Here is a 23,149-nt window from a genome sequence, read left to right on the forward strand (position 1 = left end):
AGTAATCTGTGAATAGAGGATCTTGTTAAGATCTGTGCTATTCTGATGATCGGCGTAAATAGCCACTTTGCTGAATGTATATTGATAGCTTGTTGTCTGCTCAAGGCACATTCCATCGTAATATAGTTAATGTTTTCACTTCAAGGGCTTTTGAAAATGGGCCGGTTTACTTCAGAGATAACACGTGAGGTGCACAGTTAGGCACACAGGTCAATTTGGGTAATGTGAATGCTGGTGCCGCAACAATATTTGAAATAATAAATTTTCAGATGTTGCACAAACAGTTATTGAACTGAACAGAGTTAGGGGCAAAAACTGAAACAGAAACTGAAGTGTTTTGTTAGTGGATTTCTGATTAATGTTTTTTTTTTTATTTTTTTTTTATATCTTTTACTTTTAACAGCACCCTGAAATCTATGGAGCACAATTCATCAGATCACTCTTCAGTACAGGTAAGAGTTTACACTTCAATAGTGGACTAAAAGATGACTTGACGTAAGACTAGAGTTATAATAGATTTTATAATAGAAGTCCTTTTAGTGTTTTATAAGGGTAGCTCATGTAATATTGCTTTTGATGCTTTGGAAGCCTCTTTTTTAGATATTAATTTGAATTGTTAGATATTTAGCTCTGAAATATGAACTCAAAAATCACATAATGAATTTGTCCTTGTTTGTTATTGATTTTGTTTTTTTTTTGTTTTTTTTTGCTTTGATCATTTTTTTTCTTTCTTTCCGTTCTCCCTTCTTTTCTTCCTTCCTTGCTTTTTTCTTTCTTTTTCCTTCCTTTCTACCTTGCTTCATTCCTCCTTTCTTTTTTCTTCCATCCTTTTTCTTTTTCCTTCCTTTCTTTCTTCCTTCCTTCCTTCCTCCTTTATTTTTTCCTTCCTTGCTTTTTCTTTCTTTCTTTTTCCTTCTTTCCTTCGTTGCTTCTTTCTGTCTTTTTCTTTGCTTTGTCTTTCCGTTCTTTCTTTCTTCCTTCTTTTTTCCTTCATTGCTTCTTTCTATCTTTTCTTTGCTTATTCTTTTCTTTCTTTCTTTCCTCCTTCCTTCATTTTTCCTTCTTTCCTTCATTGCTTTATCTTTTTCTTTGCTTTTTCTTTCTTTCTTTCTTCTTTTGTTCTTCCATCCTTTTTTCTGTTTTCTTTCTTCCCTTCATTGCTTTTTTCTTTCTTTCTTTCCTTCCTTTTTTCTTTCTTTTCCCTGTCTGTCTCACACTTTTTAGGACTCTTCCAAGCCGTTAGAGATGTTGCTGATGGGGAAAGACCACAGCCAGCTGTCAGACAGCGCTTTGAAACGACTGGCCAATAGTGGTGAGTTTCCAGGGCATCCAACCTCTTCCGAGGAACATTAGACAGCCAGTTGCTCTGAAATAGCTCGGCTGTATTTCAGTTATTATCATTAGTTTCTTAATTGATAGCTTATTTCAAAAACTAAGTATAAATAAAATGCTTTATGAATCATAAAGACATGACCTCATAAAACTTTCAGAACTTCTCTGACAAGTTTGCTTTTGCTACAGTTTTATTTTGCCACAAGGTAACATGAATAAATATCGTAACAGATTATTCTGATAGTGACGAGTTAGGTTTGGAGGCATCCTTGTTGTTAAGGTCAGTTCATTCATTTGCAGAGGCAGCAACATATAACATTTTGGCTTGTGAGAGATCAGGTCACCTGGGGCTTGCATAAATCCTGAACGGCTAGCGGAGACCAATGTGATAATTAGGTCTTATTTCCCTTTTCCTGCCCTTTTGAGCACACTATGTGTATGAAGTTGGAAATGTCATTAAGGAAATGTCATTAACACCTCTGGACATCCTCACGGAGATCATACATTTCATTTGCGTTGTAAATGTGACTTTCTATCACAAATTTTGCATTTTTAATCTAGGCATCCACTGCTTATGGCAGTAATGGAGAATCATGTATGGTCGTAGCATGTATTGGTCTCATGGCCATCAGAATTCTATTGCACTGGATATTGATTTTACCTCAGTTGTAAAAGTGATGGTATTGTTATGGAATCACACGTAGCAGAGGTGTTTTGTCAAGGCAAAAAGGATAACCACACTGACACCCACGAGCCATTCCAGTGAAGCGTCCCCACAGCATGAGCAGGTAGCCCACACACAGTTGCCTGGGCTTATATCTCTGAACATGCCTTCTAGTCTAGAGACCTCAGAAAAGATCAGTGTTAAATGTCAGCCTGTGGCACACACACACACTATGGAATTTCTTGACAAATGCAAAGCAAGTGTTTGGTGCTTTGTTTCTGCATGAAAAACATTTTGTTTTGAATTTATTTTTAATTTGAGTTATTGGATTTTTTTTTTTTTTTACTATCAAAGCCGTGGTGCAGTGGTTAGCATACATGCTCCAGATACATTGTGCTGTGGTGCTCAAGTGGGTGAAGCCGGTTCAAATCTGGCCCCTTACTGTCAATAAAAAGTGGCAAAATGCCCAAAAATAAAATAAAAAAGCATAAAGGTCTTTACACAAACACACAATTTTGGGGGGGATTTACGCATTTCAGTTTCATAACAAAATTCCATCAAATCTAATTGAGTAATCTTTAATAACTTTCATTTTTAAACATTTGTTCATTTAATTTTGTTAAACATTACACAATTCATTTTGATGGAATTTTGTAATGAAATTTGTAAATCTTAAAAATAGGCTAATATATATTTTTAATGCAGTTACAGTGTGCAGTATGTCAGTGGTTTTATATGTTGTGATAAATTCATCCTTTTGCATGCCCCATTGGAATACTTTATTCTGATTGGTCAATCACAGCATTCTGTGGAAAATATTTTTGTGTAATGAATACTGAACTGTATAATTGACCGTTGTCCCAAGAAACTGATTTACTACATAGCCGTGCTAGTTTCATGTCTCTCGTATCAGTCTGTGGTCTCTCAACTCAAATCAATATTTCATGTCGATTTATTTATGTATTTATTTACTTGGTTAAGTAGTCATGTAATAAGCAGCGTAACATACAGTCAGCTGGTCATTATCAGGAAAAGAAAGGGAAAAAAACTTCAGTGTGATTCAAGACCCTGTCTGGGTTTATTTTGCGTTAAAGACTAGCTGCCTGTACATTATCCCTTACATATTGTTAGCATAAGTCTAAAACCATTCCCATGACGGTACCCATGATTTTCTTGTCAGTTTTAACTCCTATTATTTGGTCTAATCTGTAGGAGCATTGGGACGGAAAAGTAAAGAAACGAGCATGGAAAACCCTCAGCGTCTTCCTGCCACTCCGGTCCCCACCACGCTCCAGGGGTCTCCTCCTCCCCCCTCCCCTCAGCTGTTGATGAGGACAGGCACCGCTACCTCCGAATCTGCTGCCAGTGCCAACGGTACCCACCCCTTCTCCCCCACAGGCATGGGGCCAGACTTCTTCACTCCAGGCATGGCCAGCGTGGGTGCCACGTTCCCCCCGCTGGCTGGTAAAATGGCACTCAACTCCCTCCTTCAGAGGCAGCTCATGCAATCCATCTACACCAAAGCCCTCCAAGACCCCTCTCCCAGTTCCGTGCTGTTCGGGCCGCCCCATTATGCTACAACCAACTCTCTCTCCAGCCCCCTACCGCCTCAGTCAGCAGGCAGCCCAGAGGTCAATGGTATGGCACCTTCTCCCAGCCAATCAGAGGGCGCGGGCAGCACATCAGAAGGCGAGGAAATGGACACGGCGGAGATCGCCCGACAGGTCAAGGAGCAGCTGATCAAACATAATATTGGCCAGCGTGTGTTCGGTCATTACGTTCTGGGTCTGTCCCAAGGCTCGGTTAGTGAGATTTTAGCCCGGCCCAAACCCTGGAGCAAGCTAACCATCCGCGGCAAAGAGCCCTTTCATAAGATGAAGCTCTTCCTGTCTGATGAGCAGAACATACTGGCGCTGAGGAGCATCCAGGGCAGGCAGAGAGGTCAGTGACTGAACCTGAGGAAAAGACTTTACCCTGCTATCACCATAATTGTAGATAGCCTACCATTGCACGTTTATTTTCAAACAGTGTGCACGTGATGAAAGTATTCAGTGTGATTTTTCTCACACGTAAGCAACTTAAACATTTTATATTAAAATTATGGCCGCACTTATGTTTTAGCAATCTCATGTTTGGAGCACAAGAATATTGCTTTTAAGAGCTTAATACTTTAAATAGCCAAAATGTGCAATAACAAAAAATAGGAAACTGCTTTGCTACTTTGTCGTGGTATTCCCCATATTCCCTTCTGATATGCTGTACACCAGAATCATACTCTATCAAAAACGCAAATGCTTGGCCAACACATTGCAAGTGCACAGTTCTTGCAATATTTTGTATTTACCATACACAGGACATATTGCACACCCTTTTGACATCTAATCATATGCAGGATATGAATATCGATGAATATCTACAGGTATATGAATATCTATGATATATATCTAGTTATTCTAGTCTAGTTAAAATGCTAATTCTTGATATCAGGAATGGAATTCATACTAGTGAAAATGCAGTTTTTTTTATATCAGTAATTACATTTGCACTAGTTACAACAGTAACTCTTGATATTAAAAATTATACCATTACTTGCGGGAAAAACCCATCTTTGATATAAAAAATTGCATTTGAACTTAAAACGTTCAAGGCTGTAATGCTTGATATCTGTAAATGTATTTTTGCTTGTCGAATTTCACAATTATCTGTCATTCACTCCTTTTCAAAATGCAATTACTAATATCTGTAATTAATTTCTTACTAGTTGAAATTCCAAATATACATTACCGGTCAAAAAACACTTGACTGAAATGTTTCTCATGATCTTAAAAATCTTTTGATCTGAAGGCGTATGATTAAATGTTTGAAATTAGTTTTGTAGACAAAAATATAATTGTGCCACCATATTAATTTATTTCATTACAAAATTAGAATTTAATAAAAAATAATAAAACCAATTTTTTTGAAATTGATGACTTTGACCAAATAATAAAGAAAAGCAGCCAGTAAATGCCCAACATAGATGAGAACTCCTTCAATACTGTTAAAAAATCATCCCAGGGTGATACCTCAAGAAGTTGGTTGAGAAAATGTCAAGAGTACATGTCTGCAAATTCTAGGCAAAGGGTGACTACTTTGAAGATGCTAAAATATAACACAGTTTTGATTTATTTTGGATTTTGTTTAGTCACAACATAATTCCCATAGTTCCATTTATGTTATTCCATAGTTTTGATGACTTTACTGTTATTCAAAAATGTGAAAAAAAAATTATAATAAAGGATGAGTAAGTGTTTCAAAACTTTTGACCGGTAGTGTATATATCAGCGATGTACTTTTTACTAGTAAAAATTATAATTTGTGATATCAGTAATTACATGGCTAGTACAGATATCCATTCCTGATATTACAAATTTAATTAACTAGTAAAATAGTAATTTTTGATACCTGTAAATTTGTCAGATTTGGTATTTCAGAAATTGATTTTATATATCATTAAGAGTATCATTATTAAGAGTATTTGCAGATATCTTAAAAGGCTTACTAGTTATAATCACATTACTGAATCTAAAATTAACATTGCTACTAGTGAAAACGAAACTACAGATATCAAAGATTTGCATTTTTATTAGTTGTAATTCCATTGTTGATATGAAAAAAATATCATTATTCATAGCTAATATGTGTATTTTGAATTGTAACTAGTAAGTTCATTATAGATATTTGTAATTGTGTTTCTCAACAGCAGTGAATGACAGATTACTGTGAAATTCTACAAAATTCCATTTTGGTATCAATAATTAACGTTTTTACTTTTGTAAAAATCCTAATTACTGAATTAAAATATAGCATTTTCACTAGAAGTTATTATATTGCTGACTATCAAGAATTAGCATTTTAACTCGTGAAAATTGTATTATAGATATCTATAATACATATCCTACAGGGCGAATTTTTGTGTTTAGTGTTAGAGAAATTTAACGGAAGGTGCATTTATACACACACTAAACATGTTTGCATAGAGCAAAAATTAAAAAAATAACGCAGACGGAACACAGTTATGCGTACAGGACGTGAACAGCTCCATAACAAGCATTTTTGCATAACTATGGTGGTAACAATCCTCAGTATTCAAGGGAGCAATAGAGCTGCCATTAAATGTCTGTGCCATTGCACGGGATATGTTATTATTATTAATTATTAAGGTAGCAAGCTATAAATATGTCAACGTTTAATGGCAACTAACTTTAACTTGCTTGTTTTTGCTAAAGGCTAGACTAGAGCATACTTCTGCGTACTGTTACGTCTCGCACACAATAATGCATTCTAGCGTTTTTAAGTATGCTTTTTTGACCGCGATCCTATACGGACACATGCAATGCTTCATAATACTCTTTAGTACAGTCAAGTTCAGGCACATGTGCAGATGATGCGTACCGATATGTACAATGACGCAAGGAAAGAAAAACTGGGCTGCACGCCGACAGTCCACACGGATTGTGCTGATGATGAAATTAACTTCACGCGCACTGTGCGCGAGACGTAGCAGCACACGTGAAACCGAAGTGTACTTTGGCTTTAATGCCAGGCTGCCAGCTATAGTGCCCCTTGTGGTAATGCTGAGAATGCTAAGCGTATTTTGACACGTTTCATAAAGCAACAATGCGTGAAATCGAACTTGCGTTGCTAGAAGCACTTATGTACTTGCATTCAGTATGTTTCAGGCTTTACTGACCTTTGACACAAACAATAACAAAATTATTAATTATATGACTACGTGGTGCACATACGTTATAAAATTCTGACGGAAATGCTAGTAGTACTCGGTTAGCAGATGCAGCTTGTCACACTAAAGAGAGCTACACTTTATTGGTCTACTCTGTATTTCGTTTTGCTCTCAGCCTTCGGGTGAAGGGGAAGTTCAGAAAGTTTTGCGAGCGTTATGTTTTGCTTCAAGTCTGCGCTTCACAGCTAGAGCGAACCAATGAATACCAAGCCCAGCACGAGCGAGAGTACTTGCATATGAGGACAGTTGGCTGCGAATCCTAGAAGCCATGTTGAGCCGAGTCTAAATTTGTTCAGTCTAGCTGTGAGGCAGTAGTTTTGAAACAGCCGCTGCTAAAAAAGGCTGACTGTGCTACCCGCGTGTCTACACACCAGTTTGGAACGTCTTCAAGGGTGTCTGGTCTGGCTGGCTGCCTCCATACCGTCGGCTTGTGGTCTCCCGTGGGAGTATTAACTTTGTAAAAACCTTAAAACCCATTCATTCGCATCAAATACCCGGGCTAAAGGAGCACATTAACGTTGATATAATCACTTGAGTGAGTTCTACTGGGTGCAGGTGGCTTTCGTTTAGGTCAGACTAGGTCGATGTGTTAATGCCTAACAAACTACCATTCAAAGGATATTTACACGTGTCAGTCAATGTAAAAGTGTCATATTTGATTGGTATTGTTATTGGAAGTTTTCTAAACATAGATTGTGAAGAAATTGTGACAACCAAGAGCAAATATGAGATCAAGGCTTAACAATAAGGATTTTTTTCTGCTTGCCCACCACCACAAGTCATTCAGATTTGTACTTGTCATTTTTATTGAACAATTTACTTTACAAAACAAAAAAGAAACAATTTTCTAAAATAACTGATTAGGTTTTTCATTTCCAGTAATAGCTGAAAATAATACAACTATTATGAAACTCCATGAAAGCTCAATTAATACCCTTTTTTTCTTTTCTTTTTTGGAAAATGATGGCATATGGTGCAAAAATGTTCTGATTTGTTTGAAGCTTCTAAGTCTATCACAAGTCAATTTTGGCTTTTACTGTATCTAAAGTGACTCTTTTCACAACGAATTTGAATTTGTGTCCATCAGTGCTGTTTTTCAATGTAAATATGCACTAGACAGACGTCCTTGACCACGCTTTTTATGTGCCATGTAAGGTTTAAAATAACGTACCTTTCAAAAAATGTGTCTCGAGACGCATGCGTTCTGTATTTGTTGCACTGCATCTAACTTAAAAAAAAAAAAATGCATTCAGTCTGAACGACCCCTTAGAGTACATGGAACGTTGTGTCAGTATATGCCACCTACATACTTTAACATATTTCAAACAGCAAAATTCACAACAGTTATGTTCAATACATCTCAGAAAACCAAATGTTTAAAGCTGAAATGTGGAATTTTTGACCCCGTTTACACCTGGTATTAAGATGCCTCTCGGATGATCCGATCACATATGGTTAGGCGAGACACATCGCTGTTTATACCTGGTCAGATAAATGCGTTTCCTGTGACCACTTGTGTTCAGATTTTGCGGGGAGGGTCTCTGATTTCATGATTAACATACATCAGTCAGTGTGTTACTGCATGATATTAAACTGCAAAATAAATGTAATAAAGCGCAAAGAACTGGCGTGCTGTTTCTCCCAGATGCAGATGAAATTCATTCTAAGAACAAGCGTGACATTTCGAGCAGAATTCTCCATTATTTTAGTGGAAAGCCTGAATAAGCAGAGCTTCAGATGTGTGTACTTGTCATTTGTGTCTCTACATGTTGATATCAGACACACTGAAGAAGATCTGTGAAGTTCTCTGGCTTGTGTATGTGTTCGCTTTTTCAAATTTTCCGATCGGTTGGTTATTTTCTTTTTTTAAAGCTGCTTGTAACAGGCAGAGTTTAAACTCTTGTTTTAGCACAATGGTGGATTGACAGATGCGCTTTGCTGCTGTCCAAGATGCATAAGCGTTTACACCTCAAATGTGATGGGGTTACATGCGTTTTTGACCTTCGTGTGTTTTTTGTGATTCGATCACAAAACATTTTAGAACCCATTTAGACCTGTATTTAGCACTGACCACATGTGATCGGATCACATGAAATGCATCATAAAACCAGGTGTAAACGGGGTCTTTTGTTTCAAACAGGTTTCCGAACCCTCCAAAGTCCCGCCCCAAACTCAAGCCATTGGTTAAGGCCAATATTTTTTTGTCAGGCTGGTCAGGATTCTCAAACATGCAAAGCAATGTTTTGATAGCACCACAGAGCCACAGTGTTTTTGGGAAATCAACCTACAAATGGCTTACTCGTAGTTTACTCTGTATATTAAACTGGGATAGTAGAAAGTATTTTAACATTGAAACATTACACACTTCAGCTTTAAAGTCTAAAAAAAAATTTTTTTACGTGCATTATAACAACGCAGCACTGGCCCGATGTGACGGGCAAGTGACTGGAGATGATTGGACAATTGACAGCAGAAGTTTAGGGCTTGGTCTTACTTTATTATCTTCCGCCACTTGTTTTCCAACAGAGAATCCAGGCCAGAACCTGAACAGAGTGTTTCAGGATGTTCCGAAGCGAAGAACCGGCTCGGAAGGCTCCACACGGCCAGGTCTGTTTCACGCCTTCCCTCACGTGTTACGGGTTTCTGGAGTTTCAGATCTGCTGTGTCTGTATGTTTCTGTTGTGCTGGTCTGTTTCTTCTCGATCTCTGGCCTGGAATCTGTTGCAAAACAAGTGTACAGTGAGAGAGACAGGGGTGCAAGAGGTGTTCTGGAATTTAAAGGGATAGTTCACCCCCTGTAGAGTCTGTAGAACACAGCAGGAATTATTTATAGCACAATGTCCAAGTTGTTCTTTTCCATACATTGAAGGTGAATGGTGACTACAGCTGTCGAACAAGATTTTCTCTGAATTACAACTTAATTTCTGTCTGTCCCTCACACAAAGCTGTCATATGGCTTCAGAAGACATTATTTGTATAGACTACTTTTATGATGCATTTACGAGTAATAGTCCTCATTTGCTTTCATTGAATGGAATTGAACATTCTTCAAAACTTCTCTTTGTGTGTTCCATGGAAGAAAGTAAGTCATACGGGTTTGAAACAACATAAAGGTGAGTAAATAATAATGAATTTTCATTCTTGGGTAACTAACACTTTCAAAGACCGTGTTTTGCACCAGAATACAGCTTTTTACAGTATATGCTAAATCTGTGCTACATTTAAACTTTGGCCTCAAATATTAATTTCAAACTGTGGAAAACTTTTTTGTGAGTGTTATCAAGTCTAAATTAGTGTTCTCTACGTAGTTTTCCATCATGGAGGTCCTTGAAACGTCTGTCCTGTTATTTTGTGGTCTGATTATGTGTATATATGTGTGTGTGTATATGTGTGTCTGAATCCTTTAGGCAGATCCACAGTGCCACCACATTACAACTGGTGGTTGAGTCTCCCCCAGGGCGGCGCTGTGGGTGGCTAGCCACCCCTGTGTGTGTGAGGAAAAGAGAGAGAGAGCATTACTTCCACCTCACATACATGTCCAGCTGCTCTCTTCACACGCCAGTGACTCTGACCTTGCCCCGCTGCCCACTGCTCATCGCCCCATCAGAGGGCACTTCTCTCTGGCACTTTTTCCTCTGTTCCCATCTGTCTGTCTGTCTGTCATTCTGTCTATCTATCATTCTATCTATTTGTCTGTCTCTCTCTTTCTGTGTTTATTATCATTTTTTGACCCACCTGATCATCCCTGAGAGTGCTGTTGTTTGTCATTGCCTCTGTCCAAATCTTGCCGATTCTTTGTTGTATGGAGTCTGTGGACTTAAGAGGACAGGAAAAAGTTCAGTCTGTGTACAGGAAGTGCTGTTGTAGCCAGGGGCAGTGCAGGTGCCGATATGTGCAGTAGTGTAGACAAGCACATTTTTGATAATGATTTTTTTAGTTCTGTGCAAATGAGTCTGGTTGCAAGTTTGCATTTCCATAAAATAAAACAGCGGCAGTTTGTATATTAGCATAACTGATGGATTGGTTACTAGAATATGCTTGTATTTGCTCTTGTTTGAATTCGCAAGGACTGTAAGGTTGCTTGCATGAATGCAGTTTAATTATTAACTTTAAAATCAAAAGAATACTTCACCCAAAATGAAAATTCTGTAATTATTTACTCACCCTCTTATAGTTCCAAACCCATGTGCTAGTTACCTTGGAACACAAAAAGGAGAGGTTTTGAAGAATCTTCACTCAAGTCTTTTTGACACAACAACAGTTCTTTGTGACCATGTCAGTTAAGCTTCTACAAAGACAAAAAAGCGTGTTCTGGCATCATTCGATAGCTTTGTGTGAGAAACAAACAGATATTTAAGTCACTTTTCTTTTGGGTGAAATATTACAGTACTTTAACTTAATTTATAATACCATTTTTTATATTTGAGCTGTGTAAAGATGTATGAAAACTACAGTATATGCTGTGCTCCATTTCATAACAAAATGGGTCAATATTTTGTTACACATGAAATGCCACTGATACAGTTGGCTGAGTTCTACGTGTCTCATTGTCTAAACTTTTGTATCTTCACAGGTAACATCACCACACGCATCCGCACACCTGAGACAGGCTCAGATGAGGCAATAAAGTCCATCTTGGAGCAGGCCAAGAGAGAGTTACAAGTGCAGAAAGCAGGTGAGTCATGTTCCTCCATCGGGTAGACAGGTGGTCAGGGCTCTCACATGTGTTTTTCCATTTTATCCTGAATATGTTGCGTCATTACCTTGAGGATAGATCACTCTGTTGCCAAAAAATATTTTATCAAATACAACAAGTAATATATCGGTCCTCGCCCCCTTTTTAGAATGTTTAAATTTCCCTCATTTACCCTTTTCCTGTCCAAGCTTGTGTACTGGAATTAAACTGTTTCTTCCCCACCTGCCACTGCAGACGGCGTGGGGGAGAGGCAACGGCGATCAGGTTACCACAGAGGGTCGGGCAGCTATTTCCAAATATATGCACACAGTCTAAGACTTGGTGAGGTTTTGTACTGTCTGTTAAAAGTTTTCCCCAGATTTTACCCCCCACGCCAAGAGCACTACTGCTTTCAATAAACTTCTGTCATAAATCTGAGTCATGGTGATTTATGACCGATGTATGTCATAAATATACATCAATAAAATCCCTGTGTATGAACACGTGTTGAAAAAATCTTTTAATGTATAGATCACAGAAAACAGATGTTTTTGTCTACCATGCCTTGCCCTTTGTGTAGTTTTATTATATAAAACTGTTTGCAGATAAGCTCTTTTACTGTTATTATAAGAGTACAACATTTATATTATGGTATACTATATGTCACATCAAATACCGAATTATAATCCATTGATATATATATAGTTAGTTAGGAAGTGTAGTTGAGGGATCTGTTAAGGGGATAATTCACCTAAAATTCTGTCATCTACTCACCCTCATGTTGTTAGAAACCTGTTTGACTTTCTTTTATTCTGTAGAACACAAAAGAAAATATTTGTAAGAATCTTCATGTTGCTCTTTTTTTTTCAGTGCAAGCATAAAATAATGATAAATGTATCAGAAAAATAGTCCATATAACTTCTGCACTATATTCCAAGTCTTCTGAAGAAATATAACTCTCTGTAAGAAAAAGGAACAAAATTGATGTTGTTATTCACTGAAAATCTTCCCTTACATTGTAGCACTCAAATGTCATTCTTTCACATAATTAAACTTGGAGCGTTGCAACCAGTTATGAGATGTGTGAGAACCATTTTGCATCAGTGACATCAAACCTTGCATGACACATCTTGACATGCAAAGTCCAATTATGTGCAAATGTGAATTAAAATTTGAGATCAATGGAAGATTTACAGAGAAGAACAACTTCAGTTATTAAAATAAAGAGGAAAGAAAGTCATACTGGTTTGGAAGGACATGCTGGTAAGTAAATGATGACAGAATTTTTATTTTTGGGTGAAAAAACTCATTTTAATTTATTTTACTTGACAAATAATATGGTAGCATTTAATTTATAAATAAAACCAATTGTGACCACTTACATGTTCTTGACTGTTCCTGCAGTCGAAAGTGCTCAACCTCCGCCCTCCTCCAGCAACTCCGACGAAAACATTCGCTCCATCCTTGAGCAGGCTCGGAGAGAGATGGAGGCCCAGCAGGTGGCCCTGGAGCCCGTACTGAAGGCCAGCTCCATGGCCCCGACCGACCTCTCGCTCCTGGGCTCCAAGCTCTTGAGTTCCCCGCTATCCACCCTCTCCTACACTCCTATTGCTCAGTCTCTGAAGAAGCCCTCCACTTCCCCTCTCCTGGACTTCCACACCGGGGTGAAGAAGGAGATGGGTGAGGTAGCCGTGTCAGAGATGGGACTGGATGGAGGGGTCAAGCTCGGTCGTCTCTCTGAGAGTGGAGGAGGTGTAGGTGGAGGTTCTTGGAGGGAGCACTGGTGGAGCTCTGGACTCTCTGAACGCCGTGGTACTGGGCAGCACTCTGTAAGCGAAGACGCCCACAATCATGAAGATAGCAAGGAGGTATAGCGCTTTCCCAAGTTGTATCATGAGGAGTTCAAAGTCTGGGCTGTAAACCAAAAGGTTGTAGGTCCAAACCCACAAGGGATGATCCATGAACTGACACCACTGATAAAGTCGCTTAGCCCTGTAATGCATGCAATATAAGTAGGGCTGTGCAGATACAATCATATACCGAGATATCACGGCAAATTTTCTCACAATATTGGATCGATATTTTAGATTCCTGGATCAATATTTTTATTCATCTATTTGTGTATTCATATCATGTCCTAAAATTGAATAATGAAGAAGCAAGTCATCTAAATAAACACAAACTCTGAGTCCAACGTTTGTCGCAATTTCAATCGTGGTCCAATTATGATATTGTAATGTATTGTGATACTGTATATTGAATTGTGAAGTATGTATCGCAGTACATTTTGTGTCGTGAGGTGGTTGGTGAAACCCAGCTCTAATTGTAAGTAGCTTAGAATAAAAATAAGATATTGGATAATTATTAGCGCTGCTTGCTAGGCAAGATTTTTTAGTGGTGTTTGCTAGGAATTTTTAACAAACTCTTATACATTCAGTATAAGTATTAATGTTTGAGGTGTAACTTGATACCTCAAATCAAGTGGCTTGTGAAGGAAATGTGTGCTGCTATTTTTCTAAGCCAACAAATTTACGATATTGCCTGGTAGATGATAAAAAGGGCACACCAAAAAACCCCATAGACTTATATTGACGGAGGGACCCAAACTATATCTAAAAACCAGAATGTAATAGATACTTTGGGGTGGGCTACTTTGCTCTCTTGCCAATAAGTAGCCAACTAGCAACCACCTAGAACACTTTAGAAACCACCCAAAATATCTTAGCAACTGCATATGCCTTGACAACCACCAGGTACACCCTAGCGTTGTGGTGGTGAGTTTTGCACAGGCAAGCACCACTCACGTTTTCTTCAAAAAATATAAAAAATCTAGTTGCCAATCATCATATCAAGCTTCACTAAATTACAGTGGATGTATGTAGCCATTTATGTCACATATGGTGAACAGTCCTTTATTTAGTTTATATTTTTAGCATATTTAAATATTATTTTTTAAGTGTCAATAGGGATTAAATAATATTAAAGAACAAACCATTATGATTTATATATTTAGAATATTTAATTTAAGTCCATGCAGAATATTGGCACACTAATTTACCAGAGTTCTAGAATAGCCCACTTCACTCTTCTTTCTTCTTGAGCCTTATACAGTTTCACCATACGTCTCACACCCAACTCTGTTACTCTTTACCCCCACCAGAAGCTCCCTCGACTGGGGAGCACTGCGCCCATGGCTCCTGCCTCTTCCCTGGATTATTGGAAGGACTGGCCCAGCTCAGAGTCACCCTACTCCCAGAGCTCAGAGCTCAGTTTGCAGATGCCCAGTGGCAGCGAGACCCCTCAGAGCAGCCCACTGCCCTCCTCCTCACCTTTACTGTCCCTCCCCAAAGTCGCCAAACCTGTGGTGGCCCCGCTCACACCTGAGCAGTACGAGTACTATATGTACCAAGAAGTGGACACTGTGGATCTCACGCAGCAGGTCAAAGACAAGCTGGCCAAGAATGGCATCTGTCAGCGGATCTTTGGCGAAAAGGTCAGTGATTTTCAGATTAGATACGCCTCCATCGATTACTCATCCACCGTTCCCAGAGGAATGAAGGACTAAACAATGAGGATTTTTTTTTCTGCTGGCCCAGTCTTGTCACTAGTTTAGTAAAGCATGAGAAGCTGTGCATTACATTGATTTGCCTTTGTGTCTCTAACAGGTGTTTTTTTAGGCATGAGCAACAGTGCAACTTAGTGCATTATTATAAAATGTGTGGTCACAGGTGTGTGTTTACAGTATAGTGATTTTACTACACCTTACAAGTTTCATGTGGTGGATAATGAAACTGGCAAAAAAAAAAAAAAAAATCTCAGAGATTTTAATTGAATGAGGGAGCCAAAGCCATACTGTAGGTATCAGAATATCATAGAGACTTGGGCCAATAAGTAACCACCTAGCAACCACCCAAAACACCCTAACAACCAACTATCAACTTCCCAACCACCAAGGAAACCACATAGCAATGCCCTGGAAACCACCTACTATTCTTACAATTCTGACAAAACCTCATCTATGTTAGCCACCTAGATAAGTTGGTGACTCATTTCAGTCGGCTAAATGCACTGCAAAAATGAGGTGAAGTACATCACAGAAAGCCAAAGGTTTAAGTTTGCAAGGCATGAAAAAACATACTAGACGTGATCAGTGATTGCAAGATGTAATGGTAACATAGCATTTGCCTGATCGGGCAAGTGACAATCTTTATTATTGAGCCCTGAAATGATTTCCCTTCAGCTGAGGCTTTTGATTGCTCATGTGTCGGTTTCATTTTAATTTTGCATGCAAATCTATGAGTCTGTAATATCAGTTGCAACTTTCTTCTTATTGCATCATGAAATATCTTCATATTTGTTTCAGGGCTGTTTTTCTCTGAATCTGATGTACCATATTCCCCCGTGTGTGTGTGTGTGTGTGTGTGTGTGTGTGTGTGTGTGTGTGTGTGTGTGTGTGCGGGTTGCAGGTGCTGGGCCTCTCTCAGGGGAGTGTAAGTGACATGCTCTCTCGGCCGAAGCACTGGAGCAAGCTCACGCAGAAAGGAAGAGAGCCGTTTATCCGCATGCAGTTATGGCTGAACGGAGAGCTGGGTCAGGCACTGCTGCCTATGCCCGGACAGACACAAGGTAGCACCCAGATACTGTTTATACAGTACATAACATACACATACGTGGCCTTAAATTAGGGGCACTACTGGCAACTATATTTCTTGAAATCAAACTATATTTAATCTGTCAAAATATTTATCAGTTGTCCTAAAATAAAGATCTTGTCATGGCCTTGATCAGCCTTTAACTGGATTTTGATATGTGTGATGGTGTGACATTTTTTGAAAAAAATAAATAACATTTGGATAGGCATTGGACTACAACAAGTTAGCTAACAAATTCAAATTGAGAAATATAAAGGGATAGTTCAATAAAAATGTTAATTCTCTCATCATTTACTCACCCTCATGCCATCCAAGATGTGTATACAACTTTCTTTCTTCTGCAGAAGATTTTGAGAAGAATATCTCAGCTCTATAGGTCCATACAGTGCAAGTCAATGGTGATCAAAACTTTGAAGCTCCAAAAAGCACTAAAATGCAGCATAAAAGTAATCCATACAACTCCATTGGTTTAATTAATGTCTTCTTATGCAATCTAATTGGTTTTGGGTGAGAATAGACCAAAATATAACTCCTTTTTCACTATAAATCTTGACATGAGCAGTCTCTAGGCAAAATCATGATTTCAAGCTTGATTACACTTCCTATAGTGCCATCTAGCGATTTGCGCAAACGCCAAGCACTAGGAAGTGTAATTGAGCTTGAAATCATAATCGTGCCCAGAGACTGCAATGGCAAGATGTACAGTAAAAAAAACTGTTATATTTTGGGCTCTTAGGAAAAAGTGCTAAGTAGAATTTTACAGATTTTAACACTTTTGAAATATACATATATTTACAAAAGAGGGGAAGTTAAACAATTTGGGTAGTGGACAAGAAAATTAAGGACAAATCTGGCACAAAATGTAACCTTTTAACACTCAGTTTTTAGCTTTTAGAATCTATTCTTTAAAATTAAAAGAATTCAATTTTCTTTAACAAAAAGCACATTAATTAATTGTTTAAAATTATCAGAGGGAACAGAAAAGTGCCCCTAATTGAAGAGTCACCCACATGCACAGAGGACATCATCTTAAAAAGCATCATACCTGGACACGTAAACACGAAACATACATAGTGGCCCAAGATGGATATGAAAGAACCTGTTGTTGTGATGTGGCTTTGGTTTCTTGGTTTTACTCAAAGCCACCGTTCATTCTGCTCTCTTATCGTTTGGCATGGGCGTTTGAGAATGTAAAACTTTGCCCTTCATCTCCTTTTCACCAATCACCTCTGTTTCTCCCCTCCAAAAATAGACAGAGTACAGTCACTTTCAAATATTTCACACTGAAAGTATCACAGGAACGAAAGCAGGGTGTCTAGTATGCAACCAAATCGCTCACTCTCATGTTCAGACTTTACTGAATGGCTAAGAATATCTGTCTCATGTATGTAATTTGTTCTGTTTCTTACAATTCTTTCTCGTATTCCAATTCAGTATGCAGAGACAGCTATAAGTAAGCCATTTCTAGGTTGACTTCCCCAAAGCATGTAAACAGTGTGGCTCTGTGGTGCTATAAAAACATTGCTCTGTTTGTTTGAGTATCCTGACCAGAATGACACCGCAGAATTCTCTTATCAAATGGCATGAGTTTGGGGGCGGGGCTTTCTGTTTATCCAACCAGTAGAAGTCAGAGGGGGAGTGTTCAGGAAACCTGAGTTGTCCACAATTGACTGTAAACTCACAAATCTTTCCCTATTCTGGTATGAAACGCCCACTTTTCACGATCCAGTAAATGGATAAAATGAAGTAAAAATTTCTTTCTCATTGACTTTCCTGTTCCACACTGAAATATGTCACATTACGGATGTAAAATGGGTTGTGAATGCCGTTTCATGTTATTCCCCGAAAAAATATGTTTTTTGTTTCTCCAGAAAATGCTAATGGCTGCATTCCTTTAATGGTTTGACTGATACTGGTTTTAGTCTGGCTTTAATAAATAACCGTGGGCAATCCAAATCTCAGTGTAATTCTTTTGTAGTTCAGCCAGCTGGACCTTGGTTGGCCCTACAGTGGAAGAATTTAAATTACTCATGACTAAATGGATGCAGAATCATACTTTCAGTTGACCCACTTTAGGACGCAGTCATTATGTTTGGAAAACAGCGTCCTGTAGATCAATCTCAGATGTTTATCAGAGTGCTGGAGAATTATTTAGTTGTATTTGTTAAGGCAAGCATCACTATTACTATTATTGCTCTTACAACCGCATGGCAAAATACCCTGGCATCGTGGTGGTGGGTTTTTCACTCGCATTTAAAAAAAATATCTAGCTGTTATTTTGCAGTTCAGAGCCTTCTTAAACCCTGTTATGCTGTTTATTAGCAGTCATACATTTTCATATTTTCATTGACCTGGATTTCAAGGAAAGCTGTTGTTGGGGGGTTGGGTTAAATTGATGCAGCGTGGATGAGGAGGGGGTTTGTCTCACAGGGGCCATCCAGAAAAGGCCCCCTGGGCTCTCTCAAGGGCCTCCTCGAGCTGTTGTAATCAATTGGCCCATCAGTGCGGGGATCTATGATAATTACCCGCCTCTCCTCCTCTGTGACTGGCTGCCGAGCACCCCATCATGCTCCAGTGGCTGATTAATATGCAAATAATCAGCCGATGGAATGATAAATGGGAGTCAAGCTGTGCGTGTGAGTGCGGGGCCGATTATGATAAATAGCACTTGCTCGCTGTCCTACTTAAAGAAGCCTTTCTCTGTAATTTTTACCACAAATTAAGCCAAGTAATATATAAATTATAATGATGAGATCAGCCGTAGAAACAAGAGGTGGATAAAAACAGAATAGAATATGATCAACTTTGGAAACGAGGCTGAGCTTATACAGAAATGTAAATGTCAGACCGCCTTCTTTTTTAATCCAAGCTGTGAGTAATTTAAAAGGACATTAGGATCCTGCTATGGTATTTTATTTTAACCATACAAAAAAATTAGGGCTGGGTGGAATGACAGTATATAACGTGTCAACTGGTGGAGATTTTGCAATACTATTGATATGGCGGTAGATATGTTTTCATGGCTGTCAGTGAGCTTTACGTTATTTACACGTGAGAATGATGGAGAAACAGAGAATACAGAACGAATACAGAACGGGATGTGTCCCATGCTAGTCAACATGCTTTGTTTAGCACTCGATATTAAGATTTTTTTATTAAGTGTTATATAATGTGGAAGATGAATGTAAAAGGGGAGACTTACAGTGTTTAATCTTTTGTAGTATTGAGATCTAGTAGAGTTTTTATTATGTTGGAATTTTGGGGGTTACCGTGATGGTGAAGAGTGGAGCATGAATTTAGGAATTGCTATGCTAATCATAGCATAGTCTCCCCCATTAGCATGCTATCATTCACTGTACTAGCTAATTAATCACGGCAAGAGATTAATTTGAGTTTATTTAACATGTCTAATTTAGTTGGGTTTACTCAATTTAATTAGGTTCACTGTACTTGAAGTATTTAAATTGAGATTACATGGTAGTTTTAATTTAAGAAAACTCACTTTAAACATGTAAGCACTGTCCATGATTTAATCAAGTTCAACCAAAAAGTTTTTTTTTAAGTGATTGAATTCAATGTTATGTCCGATCAGATGTGTGCATATAACGGATTCAAACGTGGCTCATACAGTCATAATTTAGAATTTAAATTATACGTTTTATAATATTATTTTTACTGTTTTGAGACTTTTGCTTTTAACTCAGTTGTTACATAATGTGAAGCAGCTGTTTTTGTACAGATGCTAGACTTATCATTCATGCTATGAATAATCATATCTTTTGGTTTATATCATAAAATAACTATATTATGATATAAAGCATTACTGTGATATAAAATGACATTTTCATGATATGTCACAATTCATGATATATCCAAGACATACATACCACCCACCCCTAACAAACACACAGAAGAAAACATAAGAATATATGTTTGGCGGGGCCTGGGTAGCTCAGTGGTAAAGATGCTGGCTACCACCCCTGGAGTTCACTAGTTCGAATCCCAGGGCATGCTGAGTGACTCCAGCCAGGTCTCCTAAGCAACCAAATTGGCCCGGTTGCTAGGGAGGGTAGAGTCACATGGGGTAACCTCCTCCTGGTCACTATAATGTGGTTTGTTCTCGGTGGGGTGCATGGTGAGTTGAGCGTGGATGCCGTGGTGAATGGCATGAAGCCTCCGTGGCAATGCACTCAACAAGCCATGTGATAAGATGCGTGGGTTGACGGTCTCAGACACGGAGGCAACTGAGATTTGTCCTCTGCTACCCAAATTGAGGTGAATCACTACACGACCACGAGGACTTAAAAGCAAATTGGGAATTGGGCATTCCAAATTGGGAGAAAAAGTGAAAAAAAAAAAAAAAAAAAAAAGGATATATGTTTGTACACACATTCCTTTGGCAACGTGCCAGTGTGGATAGTTGGGGCGAATGTATGTTTAAATTAACTGGCCAGGCATGAGCGATTTGGTAGATAATCTGAACAGCAGGCACCATAATGGCCTGGGTTTTAGAGGTCTGTAATGGCTTTTCTTTCTTCCAGCTGCCCTGTTCTGTGCCTCACAGCTTTCAGCACTGAGCACTTAGCACTGAGCTAATGCACCTCTAGCACAAAAAAAAAAAAAAATCTGAATAGGGCAGGACACAAGAAAGAGCCCGAATGTGGATATAAAACCAGACACTTTGATGACTAAGATTGATTTAGGTCAAGCAGTTGATATGCATCAAGTACGCTGATTTATAGAGAGAGGAGCCAGTTATTGCTTTATAAAGAGTTGAAGGAATGGTACATGCCAAAATGAAAATTATTGTATATTATTGATTATTTTATAATACATATAATTTACCCTTCTATCTTTCCAAACCTGTATGACTTCCACTCTTCTGTTTTACACAAAAGAAGACATTTTGAATAATGTACTAGTCGCTCTTTTCCATGCAATAACAATGAGTTGGAACTGGAGCTTTCAGGCTTTTAAAGAAAGAAATAGTAGTCCATAAATGTAATCTATATGACTTGAGCTGTTTTCCAAGTCTTCTGAATTCATACAACAGCTTTTTGTGAGGAACAGAGCAAATATTAAGTTCTTATTTTCCAAGAAAATCTTTGTTCAGACCAGTTTTGTGAACCAAATCAACCGATTCATTGAAAAGAATGATTCGGACATCAACATTTCTCATGAAATTTCTCCTGTTGTGTTCAAAGGAAGAAAGAAAGTCATGCAGGCTTGCAACGACATGAGGATAAGTAAATGATCGTATATTTTCATTGCAGACAAATAAAGAAATTAATGATTTAGAAACAGGAAATTAACCAGAAAGCAACACTAAAAGGTAAAAAAAAAAAAAAAAAAGAAGAAAACTCAAACAAATGGATATGCTACAGATGTGCCTGCAACACCTTACCACACAAGGTCCTTCCTGTTTGCTATCTGTTGTCCTCTAGCTAGTGTCCTGTATATTGCCTGTCCTTACTGACCCTCATTAGGACGACACACTCAACTGGGCTAAAACAAGCTCTCCTCCAGGGTGTGTGTGTGTATGCATAGGTGTGTGTACGTCTTTATAGCATTTGGTGTGTGTGTGAGTTGAAGAGCTCTCCGTGACCCCTCATCAGTCTCTGCAGATCCTCTCCTCTGAATGTCAGTCTGTCCTTGCTATCATCCAATCAGAATCCATTTAAGATTAGCTCGCATTGGTTGTGAGGTGAGAATGCCTCATTCAAATGTTTTTAGGCCTAACCATATGCCATGCGACAAGATTCCAGCGAATTTGTCTGTCCATGCTGAATGTGATAATGCTGTACGATGCGGCAAAATCCGAACATGTTTGATGTTTAATGTACTGTTATATATTGTTTTAGACAGACAGACAGAACAGTCTGAAGATATGTGCTGAGTTTGGAGTATGTAGTTTTAAAGCTCTAGGGAGAGTTACAATTGATAATTTTGGTCTTGGTTTAGGGATTTTGGAAAAACCCAAAACCGTGTCTGTAGAATAACACTGTTTTGGCATTGTCAAGCCAACATAATCATACTGTTCAGAGCTATGTGTTTATTTATTGCAACAGCTAAAAGATTACAACTTAAAGGGGTAGTTCACCCAAAAATGAAAATTCTCTCATTTACTCACCCTTATGCCATCCCAGATGTGTATGACTTTCTCTTATCTTCTGAACACAAACTAAGATATTTAGAAGAATTTCTCAGCTCTGTAGGTCCATACAATGCAAGCGAATGGGTGCCAAAATTTGTATCTCCAAAAATCACATAAGTCAGCATTAAAGTAAACCATAAATCCAATTATTAAATCAGTGTCTTCTGAAGTGATATGATAGGTGTGGGTGAGAAACAGATCAATATTAAAGTCCCTTTGTACTATAAAGTATCCTCCCTGCTCAGTCAATTTCCACTTTAACTTTTACATTCTTCTTGTGTTTTTGGTTTTTCACATTCTTCATGCATATCGCCCCCTACTAGGCAGGGAGAAGAATTTCTAGCAAAAAAGGACTTAAACATTTATCTGTTTCTCACCCACACATATCATATCACTTCAGAAGATAAAGATTAAAACACTGGAGTTGTATAGATTACTTTTATGATGCCTTTATGTGCTTTTTGGAGCGTCAACATTTTGGCACCCATTCACTTGTATTGTATGGACCTACAGAGCTGAAATATTCTTCTAAAAATCTTAATTTGTGTTCTGCAGAAGAAAGAAAGTCACACGCACATGAGATGGCATGAGGTTGATAAAAAATGAGAGAATTTTCATTTTGGGTGAACTATCCCTTTATCTGCTCATATTTTCATTTTGCATGAATATTTTTGACTCTACATAAGATCACTACCAGTGTTGATTAGGTGCTAATATCTTGCATCAGATATTGTGATGTACACATTTGTTGTAGACCATTTTGCAGGGCCCTGCCACCATGTCAGGGCCTGTATTGCATATAGGACGGGCCAACCATGGATGTTTGGTTTAAATCGGATGTGAGTTGACACTGACCTGTTGTGTGCATATGAAACGCAATCCCATCATG

The 23,149-nt window shown here is 38.3% G+C and overlaps 1 protein-coding gene across 1 annotated transcript in view; it reads left to right on the forward strand.

The window, feature by feature from the left end:
* The window catches only part of LOC127432897 (homeobox protein cut-like 1), a 178,946-nt gene that overhangs the window by 137,043 nt on the left and 18,754 nt on the right, over nucleotides 1-23,149 (forward strand). Inside the window, exons 13-21 of the mRNA XM_051684407.1 lie at nucleotides 404-452; nucleotides 1,225-1,312; nucleotides 3,209-3,937; nucleotides 9,306-9,386; nucleotides 11,353-11,454; nucleotides 11,710-11,796; nucleotides 12,859-13,322; nucleotides 14,615-14,947; nucleotides 15,921-16,080. Coding sequence (XP_051540367.1) covers nucleotides 404-452; nucleotides 1,225-1,312; nucleotides 3,209-3,937; nucleotides 9,306-9,386; nucleotides 11,353-11,454; nucleotides 11,710-11,796; nucleotides 12,859-13,322; nucleotides 14,615-14,947; nucleotides 15,921-16,080 — 2,093 coding nt within the window. The remainder of the gene's footprint in view (nucleotides 1-403; nucleotides 453-1,224; nucleotides 1,313-3,208; nucleotides 3,938-9,305; nucleotides 9,387-11,352; nucleotides 11,455-11,709; nucleotides 11,797-12,858; nucleotides 13,323-14,614; nucleotides 14,948-15,920; nucleotides 16,081-23,149) is intronic.

This window comes from Myxocyprinus asiaticus, chromosome 42 (assembly GCF_019703515.2).
Source record: "Myxocyprinus asiaticus isolate MX2 ecotype Aquarium Trade chromosome 42, UBuf_Myxa_2, whole genome shotgun sequence".
Classification (NCBI taxonomy): Eukaryota; Metazoa; Chordata; class Actinopteri; order Cypriniformes; family Catostomidae; genus Myxocyprinus; species Myxocyprinus asiaticus.